The 9,218-nt window shown below is 54.4% G+C and overlaps 2 protein-coding genes across 2 annotated transcripts; both read right to left on the bottom strand.

The window, feature by feature from the left end:
- Nucleotides 1-700: 700 nt before the first annotated feature.
- On the bottom strand, nucleotides 701-4,139 carry LOC135979900 (fibrinogen-like protein 1-like protein). Its single transcript, XM_065580037.1, has one exon. It carries the CDS (start codon nucleotides 4,137-4,139, stop codon nucleotides 3,558-3,560), a length of 582 nt encoding a protein of 193 aa, XP_065436109.1. The 3' UTR covers nucleotides 701-3,557.
- On the bottom strand, nucleotides 701-9,212 carry LOC135979899 (fibrinogen-like protein 1-like protein). The gene is made up of 2 exons (XM_065580036.1): nucleotides 9,142-9,212; nucleotides 701-7,786 (listed from the first exon to the last, which is right to left on the bottom strand). The coding sequence occupies exons 1-2, from the start codon at nucleotides 9,209-9,211 to the stop codon at nucleotides 7,107-7,109; spliced, it is 750 nt and encodes a 249-aa protein (XP_065436108.1). The 5' UTR covers nucleotide 9,212; the 3' UTR covers nucleotides 701-7,106.
- Between the last annotated feature and the right edge of the window lie 6 nt (nucleotides 9,213-9,218).

The raw sequence follows: 9,218 nt of genomic DNA, 5'->3' as shown, positions 1-9,218 counted from the left end.
GCATCCCCAGAGCGCAGCAGGGCGGGGTTAGGGGGAGCAGTCGGTACCAGCACCTGCCCCTCGTACGGAAGGAGCGAGAAGTGCCAGCCACGTGCTGCCTCCATCCCCAGAGGCCAGGTGAGAGTGAATTCCCACGTCCCCGCACGATTGGTTCCGTCACTCTTCTACACTTACATGGATTTCCAATGTCAATGTTTCTAACATCAGCTTTGCCAGCTCTCCTTACACCTTTGTCTGCTAGAGCAAAAACCTGAAATGCAGCTACCTCCTCCTGCTGGGTGACTATAGACCTTAATGACAGAGCTCGGAACTGCTTCATCAAGCTGACTAGCTGCAGCCCCTCGGGTTGCCTGCTCGAAGGTGTGCTGGCCAGGCCACAAGTCATTTCTGTGCCTCTTCCCTGCTCCTTCTCAGCATTTGAACATCATTTGACTAGTGTGAACAAGAGTCTATACTGGGGAGAGCCCAGGGTGAGAGAGTCACTAGAATCTTCTCAAGGCTGCTTCCCCACTCTGAACTTTAGGGTACAAATGTGGGGGCCTGCATGAAAACTGCTAAGCTTAACTACCAGCTTAGATCTGGTCCACTGCCACCATTCCCAAGTGGATTCCCTTCCCTGGGAAGCCTTGAGAAACCTTTCACCAATTCCCTGGTGAATACAGATCCAACCCCCTTGGATCTAAAAACAAGGAGAAATCAATCAGGTTCTTAAAAAGAAGGCTTTTAATTAAAGAAAAAAGGTAAAAAACATCTCTGTAAAATCAGGATGGAAAATAACTTTACAGGGTAATCAAACTTAAAGAGCAATAGGCCAGAGCAAAACGCTGCGTTAGAAATCGGATTCAAAGTACAGCAAACAGAGGTAAACACTCTAGTAAAAGGTACATTTACATGTTGAGAAAACAAAGTAAAAACTAACACGCCTTGCCTGGCTGTTTACTTACAAGTTTGAAATCTGAGAGACTTGTTCAGAAAGACGTGGAGAACCTGGATTGATGTCTGGTCCCTCTCAGTCCCAAGAGCGAATGACTTCCCAAACAAAGAGCACAAACAAAAGCCTTCCCCCCACCAAGATTTGAAAGTATCTAGTCCCCTTTTTGGTCCTTTGGGTCAGGTGTCAGCCAGGTTATCCGAGCTTCTTAAGCCTTTACAGGGAAAAGGATTTTGGAGTCTCTGGCCAGGAGGGATTTTATAGTACTGTACACAGCAGAGCTGTTACCCTTCCCTTTATAGTTATGACAACTCTGGTTATACAGTGCTCTGTATACATCTGTGAAGCAGGAGTGCTGAAACCCCAGTCACAGACGGGGTCCAGCCCCAGAGAGCGCCAGCCTGGCCCTGGGGGGTGGGGGTGGGAGGGCGACACGGAGAGCAGTTTGGTCCGATGGAGGGCACTGCTGCCAGGTGGCTCATGGGGAGGGGCGGGGGTGGGCTGTGGCGTATGAAGAGTTCAGGTTGTTTTCGAAGGGGAGGGGTAGCCATGTTCAGGGGGGAGTTGGGGTGTGGGTGGGACCCCCAAGTTGGGGGGAATGGTGCAGGGGAACCCTGGGTTTGGCAGGGAGCCCCCAGTCAGCAAAACGGCTGAGCGAGCTGACTGCCCGGGACAGGCTGAGGATGTCCCCGCTTGCAGCGTCATGCTCCAGCCTGGCGAGGGATGGCTGGCTGGGGAGGGCACCAAGCGCAGCCTGCAATGGGCAGAGTGGGGGTGGGGGTGGCTCCCAGCACGGACAACGGAGATGGGAGGTGGGAAGGGGAGAGGTCAGTGCCCTGGGCAGGGGGCTCCCCCGCTCCCCCACTGCAAAACAGCACACCCCCACCTCACCACCAGCAACCGAGATGGAGGGGACAGCTTAGTGCACGGGGGGGCGGGGTCCCTGATACTCCCAACTGGAAAATAGCAACCCCCTCCCCCTGTCTGCACCCCAGATGCTGAGGAGGGAGGAGGAAACCTTCCAGCTGCACCTCAGCAGCTCCCAGCTTCCCTCCCCCTGAAAACACCCCTCTTTCCAATCCTGCTCCCCAAACTCCCCCCTACGCACGCTCTCCACGCAGGCTCTGTCAGGAAGGTCAATTAGACAGGGCCTTGTGTCCTGGGGATGCACTGAAGGGCCATGGTCAGGAGGGGACTGGAAAGATGCAGTTTTGGGGGGGGCAATGCCCGTTCACATTCCCCCCCATCTTCACCCCTGCCAGTGGACCAGCCAGGACTACGTCATGGCCCATCTTTGGGCTACAGCCCACGATTTGGGAGCCCTGCCTGAGGGTGAACTTCATCAGGCCCAGCTGACTTGTTCTTTAGCCTGTTCTTTCCCTGTTCGGGGGGTGGGGGGAGTGGGGGTGGTGGTCCTGCCCCTGGCTGTTAGCATTTATGGTGTTCAGCATCTGGTCACAATGAACTTTGATTGAAATGACTGAAGCCAAACAGGCAGGAAATGCTCAGAGATGCTCAGAGGACGTCAGCCTGACAGATAAATACACTGCTAGGAGCTGGATTATACCATGTGATGGGTGGAGTTAAAATCTCATTGACACAGCTGTGAGGATGCACTCTTCATTTAAGACAGCTGGAAGCAACAGGTAAGGGGGCCTCGTGTAGAACAAGCCATGATGGCGTGTGCCCAGAAACTAGCCCCAGGTGGGCAGAGGATGCCACCGAGTATCGTTCTGAGCTGGTGCGTGTGTGACAGAGACAAGCCGGGCAGTGCAGCCAGGAAACGGAGGCAGAGCAGGAAAGCCGAGCAGAGCCTGTCGGCATGGTGTGATCGTGGGAGGAGCATAGAGAGCTTTTGGGCCAGGTGCTGGCTAAAGAGGCTTGGAGCTGAGAGCAGGGAGGCTAATCCCTGCTGTTGGTTCCTGCTGTGTTTGGAGAAGCAGGACTCTGTATGTTCCTTGTCAATAAACAAGACATCAAAAAATTACCAGACTCCATTGCCAATTTCTGCTCCCCACTGGAACATCCCCAGGGCCCCAAACTTTGACTAGCCCCTTGGGTTGAAGAGGGACACCAATATCTTTATTGTGTGGTTTCGTTGCATGTCTATCTAATCTCAGTGGTTTATCAGCAACTAATGACTGTTGCAATGTTTTCTCATGTAATAACCATATTTATTAAAAACACAGAGGCCAGGTTTTTGAACCCAAACTCACCACTGCTAATATATGCAGGATTCAGATGTAAAGTCCTGGCTTTGAGTCATCCCCCATTTAAATGCTCAATGACAGTTGCTAGAAATCCAGTGTCATGATTCATTGATCACTAATGCCAAGGGGCAGTGGCAGGGCTGGGAGAAGCAGAGGTTAATGTGGGTCGAAAGTCGTAGTGAGTGACATGGCTTCCAGCGAGGCAGAGTGGAAGTGGGGGTCCAGTTATACACACCAATCACACTCTTTGTGTCATTCGAACGCGCCGGCGGGGTCAGCTCTCAGCATTTATTCCAGGGGATTTACCGTCCAGAAGCCAACAGGGAAGCGGGTGAGCAGAGTGGAGGCATTGCAGGGACTGCACTGATTAGGTGGGGGATGGCGCGTTGTGTCTGATCTAATATTGTCTCCCCTTCTCAGCGGCGCCGGCTCCCAAGGAGGATGGGCTCCTCCTGCCGGACCCAGCACACGTCTGTTGGCTTAACCAGGATAAGGGAAGACTTGCACTCCCCACTCTTACAGAACCCTGCCCAGTAGATGTAGCCTTTCCCATTGAGCAGGACGTTCTGACACTTGTCGTACCACCAGCCTCCATAGCTCCTTGCGCAATTCCCACTGGTCTGGTCCTGATCCTTGTCAGTCGTGCTGAACTTCATGTTGTCGTGTATGCCCCCCAGGCCGGAGTGGTAGGTGGTGAGATAGTCCTCGCCGTCCCCAGAGTACCTGCCCAGCCTCAGCGGGTACCCGCTGGGCTCATCCTCGACACTGAAGATGTCGTACTCTGCGTAGCGGGTGTTGTTGGATTTGTCCTCCACCACAAAGCGGACCTTGTAGATGTTCTGCTGCGTGAGCAGGGACAGGTACTCGTTGCCCAGCCAGTAATCCTGCTGCACGTTCCCAAAGCCGTACTTGTAGGTGCTCCAGGACTCCTTCCAGGTGATCTCTGTGTTGTAAGAATTTCTCTGCACAACGGTCCAGCCTTTGCCTTCGGTGTCCATGTCACACCACACCACTCGAGGGGGAGAGCCTGCCGGCTGGATGACATGGACCCCACTGGGGCTGTCCCTGGGAATGTTGCTGCAGTCTTTGGGGAACCCTGAAATGCCATGAACATCAGGTTAAAAGAAGGCTTTTAATTAAAGAAAAAAGGTAAAAAACATCTCTGTAAAATCAGGATGGAAAATAACTTTACAGGGTAATCAAACTTAAAGAGCAATAGGCCAGAGCAAAACGCTGCGTTAGAAATCGGATTCAAAGTACAGCAAACAGAGGTAAACACTCTAGTAAAAGGTACATTTACATGTTGAGAAAACAAAGTAAAAACTAACACGCCTTGCCTGGCTGTTTACTTACAAGTTTGAAATCTGAGAGACTTGTTCAGAAAGACGTGGAGAACCTGGATTGATGTCTGGTCCCTCTCAGTCCCAAGAGCGAATGACTTCCCAAACAAAGAGCACAAACAAAAGCCTTCCCCCCACCAAGATTTGAAAGTATCTAGTCCCCTTTTTGGTCCTTTGGGTCAGGTGTCAGCCAGGTTATCCGAGCTTCTTAAGCCTTTACAGGGAAAAGGATTTTGGAGTCTCTGGCCAGGAGGGATTTTATAGTACTGTACACAGCAGAGCTGTTACCCTTCCCTTTATAGTTATGACAACTCTGGTTATACAGTGCTCTGTATACATCTGTGAAGCAGGAGTGCTGAAACCCCAGTCACAGACGGGGTCCAGCCCCAGAGAGCGCCAGCCTGGCCCTGGGGGGTGGGGGTGGGAGGGCGACACGGAGAGCAGTTTGGTCCGATGGAGGGCACTGCTGCCAGGTGGCTCATGGGGAGGGGCGGGGGTGGGCTGTGGCGTATGAAGAGTTCAGGTTGTTTTCGAAGGGGAGGGGTAGCCATGTTCAGGGGGGAGTTGGGGTGTGGGTGGGACCCCAAGTTGGGGGGAATGGTGCAGGGGAACCCTGGGTTTGGCAGGGAGCCCCCAGTCAGCAAAACGGCTGAGCGAGCTGACTGCCCGGGACAGGCTGAGGATGTCCCCGCTTGCAGCGTCATGCTCCAGCCTGGCGAGGGATGGCTGGCTGGGGAGGGCACCAAGCGCAGCCTGCAATGGGCAGAGTGGGGGTGGGGGTGGCTCCCAGCACGGACAACGGAGATGGGAGGTGGGAAGGGGAGAGGTCAGTGCCCTGGGCAGGGGGCTCCCCCGCTCCCCCACTGCAAAACAGCACACCCCCACCTCACCACCAGCAACCGAGATGGAGGGGACAGCTTAGTGCACGGGGGGGCGGGGTCCCTGATACTCCCAACTGGAAAATAGCAACCCCCTCCCCCTGTCTGCACCCCAGATGCTGAGGAGGGAGGAGGAAACCTTCCAGCTGCACCTCAGCAGCTCCCAGCTTCCCTCCCCCTGAAAACACCCCTCTTTCCAATCCTGCTCCCCAAACTCCCCCCTACGCACGCTCTCCACGCAGGCTCTGTCAGGAAGGTCAATTAGACAGGGCCTTGTGTCCTGGGGATGCACTGAAGGGCCATGGTCAGGAGGGGACTGGAAAGATGCAGTTTTGGGGGGGGCAATGCCCATTCACATTCCCCCCCATCTTCACCCCTGCCAGTGGACCAGCCAGGACTACGTCATGGCCCATCTTTGGGCTACAGCCCACGATTTGGGAGCCCTGCCTGAGGGTGAACTTCATCAGGCCCAGCTGACTTGTTCTTTAGCCTGTTCTTTCCCTGTTCGGGGGGTGGGGGGAGTGGGGGTGGTGGTCCTGCCCCTGGCTGTTAGCATTTATGGTGTTCAGCATCTGGTCACAATGAACTTTGATTGAAATGACTGAAGCCAAACAGGCAGGAAATGCTCAGAGATGCTCAGAGGACGTCAGCCTGACAGATAAATACACTGCTAGGAGCTGGATTATACCATGTGATGGGTGGAGTTAAAATCTCATTGACACAGCTGTGAGGATGCACTCTTCATTTAAGACAGCTGGAAGCAACAGGTAAGGGGGCCTCGTGTAGAACAAGCCATGATGGCATGTACCCAGAAACTAGCCCCAGGTGGGCAGAGGATGCCACCGAGTATCGTTCTGAGCTGGTGCGTGTGTGACAGAGACAAGCCGGGGAGTGCAGCCAGGAAACGGAGGCAGAGCAGGAAAGCCGAGCAGAGCCTGTCGGCATGGTGTGATCGTGGGAGGAGCATAGAGAGCTTTTGGGCCAGGTGCTGGCTAAAGAGGCTTGGAGCTGAGAGCAGGGAGGCTAATCCCTGCTGTTGGTTCCTGCTGTGTTTGGAGAAGCAGGACTCTGTATGTTCCTTGTCAATAAACAAGACATCAAAAAATTACCAGACTCCATTGCCAATTTCTGCTCCCCACTGGAACATCCCCAGGGCCCCAAACTTTGACTAGCCCCTTGGGTTGAAGAGGGACACCAATATCTTTATTGTGTGGTTTCGTTGCATGTCTATCTAATCTCAGTGGTTTATCAGCAACTAATGACTGTTGCAATGTTTTCTCATGTAATAACCATATTTATTAAAAACACAGAGGCCAGGTTTTTGAACCCAAACTCACCACTGCTAATATATGCAGGATTCAGATGTAAAGTCCTGGCTTTGAGTCATCCCCCATTTAAATGCTCAATGACAGTTGCTAGAAATCCAGTGTCATGATTCATTGATCACTAATGCCAAGGGGCAGTGGCAGGGCTGGGAGAAGCAGAGGTTAATGTGGGTCGAAAGTCGTAGTGAGTGACATGGCTTCCAGCGAGGCAGAGTGGAAGTGGGGGTCCAGTTATACACACCAATCACACTCTTTGTGTCATTCGAACGCGCCGGCGGGGTCAGCTCTCAGCATTTATTCCAGGGGATTTACCGTCCAGAAGCCAACAGGGAAGCGGGTGAGCAGAGTGGAGGCATTGCAGGGACTGCACTGATTAGGTGGGGGATGGCGCGTTGTGTCTGATCTAATATTGTCTCCCCTTCTCAGCGGCGCCGGCTCCCAAAGAGGATGGGCTCCTCCTGCCGGACCCAGCACACGTCTGTTGGCTTAACCAGGATGAGGGAAGACTTGCACTCCCCACTCTTACAGAACCCTGCCCAGTAGATGTAGCTTTTCCCATTGAGCAGGATGTTCTGACACTTGTCATACCACCAGCCTCCATAGCTCCTTGCGCAATTCCCACTGGTCTGGTCCTGATCCTTGTCAGTCGTGCTGAACTTCATGTTGTCGTGTATGCCCCCCAGGCCGGAGTGGTAGGTGGTGAGATAGTCCTCGCCGTCCCCAGAGTACCTGCCCAGCCTCAGCGGGTACCCGCTGGGCTCATCCTCGACGCTGAAGATGTCGTACTCTGCGTAGCGGGTGTTGTTGGATTTGTCCTCCACCACAAAGCGGACCTTGTAGATGTTCTGCTGCGTGAGCAGGGACAGGTACTCGTTGCCCAGCCAGTAATCCTGCTGCACGTTCCCAAAGCCGTACTTGTAGGTGCTCCAGGACTCCTTCCAGGTGATCTCTGTGTTGTAAGAATTTCTCTGCACAACGGTCCAGCCTTTGCCTTCGGTGTCCATGTCACACCACACCACTCGAGGGGGAGAGCCTGCCGGCTGGATGACATGGACCCCACTGGGGCTGTCCCTGGGAATGTTGCTGCAGTCTTTGGGGAACCCTGAAATGCCATGAACATCAGGTTAAGGGGGCGGGAGGGAGGGGGGGAGAGAGCGCGCGCTAGCTAGCTCAATCAAATCAGCCTGGGGTAACTGGAGGCTGGGTTTTTAGAGTCAGGTCCTGTGTATTTCACAATACTACAGCCACAGAATCCGGCTCCAGATCTTACACTTTCATTTTACCAATAAAATAAAATAAGAATAGTTTCTTGCTCTGCTGGTTTTGAAGAAACCTTGAAGAGATGAATCAAGTGTAAACCAAGGCTCTGTATCCTTCCTGAGTCCGTACTGCTGAAGAAATCGTTTGGGGAGGGTGGGGGAGACGCTGCCAGATCCATCTCAGCGAATGTTAATTATGAAACCCATCAGTGACAACTTAAATGGGAGTTTTCAAAGAGCCTAAGGGAGTTTGACACCCGACTGTGATTAGAATTCAGTGGGATTTGGGCACCCAACTCCCTGTGGCGCCTTTGAAAATTCCAGACATCCTATCGAGGGGCTTGTCTTTGGGGCGGAAATTGTCCCGAACTATCCTGGTAGAATGAGAGCACTGTGGTTATACTGCCCCTCCCCTCCCCAGGGTCATCCCTCGAGCCTGAGCTCCCCAGCTCCCCTACCCCCCAGACAATCCCCCTGTGTGCCCCACCCCCATAACTGAGCCAAGGGGGAGGAGCTGCTGAGCACTGCGGGGGCAGGGGCTCAGGGCCGCCTCTGGAGCTGGCTCGGCCCCTGGCCTGCCTGGGCAAGCCCCTGAGCAGCTCCCAGAGCCGCTGGAGGTGTGGGGAGAAGGGAATGAAAACCCCTGACAAGGAGGAACTGGCTCTCCCTGCTGCCTGGACTCTGGGCGCAAGGCTTCTAGGCATGAGCGAGAGATCCCCAGCTGTTAGCCGGGGCTAGCCCTAGTATAGGAGTTGGTGAGATGGAAGGGTAGAACTCCCAGCCAATTTGGGGGGGGGGGGTGCCTGGTTCCCACACGCTGCCCTGTGGTGGGCACCAGCGCTCTTCAGTCACTGCCGGGGGCTTGGCAGCCGTTACCGGAGAAAGGGATAACGAAGCTGTGTAAAGCAAACAGCCAGTCGAGCAGCACCTCCCCCACCCCGGCTGGCCCATTCCCAGGCGCTGGAGGCCTGCGAATGGGAGTAGTGGGCTCACTAGCGCAGGCCGGCCTTGCGAGCCCTTTGGAGAACTCAGCGTTTCTTTGGGCCCAGCGCTGGCGGGGGGGCTGGAAGGTGCATTCAGTGGATAAGTGGATCTAGGTGTGACCCCGGCATGGGGGAGAGGAGCAGAATCAGGCCCACGATGCCCTGATCTCGGATATGGCAGATGATAGAAGCTCTCCGACGGGTTCTCTACTCACCCCTCTCCACCTTCTTGTGGGCCAGGGCCCCGTTGCCCTGCACGGGGGCTACGCAAAGGAGCGCCATCATGGACAGC

This window comes from Chrysemys picta, unplaced genomic scaffold, assembly GCF_011386835.1.
Source record: "Chrysemys picta bellii isolate R12L10 unplaced genomic scaffold, ASM1138683v2 scaf1368, whole genome shotgun sequence".
Taxonomy (NCBI): Eukaryota; Metazoa; Chordata; order Testudines; family Emydidae; genus Chrysemys; species Chrysemys picta.
Note: the sequence above shows the minus strand (reverse complement) of the source record. Positions and strands in the feature narration are given on the sequence as shown.

Coding starts and splice junctions, on each gene's coding strand:
- LOC135979899 (XM_065580036.1), bottom strand. CDS start 9,211: ATGATGGCGCTCCTTTGCGTAGCCCCCGTGCAGGGCAACGGGGCCCTG. Junction 7,787..9,141: donor CCACAAGAAGGTGGAGAGGG/GTGAGTAGAGAA, acceptor ATGGCATTTCAG/GGTTCCCCAAAGACTGCAGC.
- LOC135979900 (XM_065580037.1), bottom strand. CDS start 4,139: ATGGACACCGAAGGCAAAGGCTGGACCGTTGTGCAGAGAAATTCTTAC.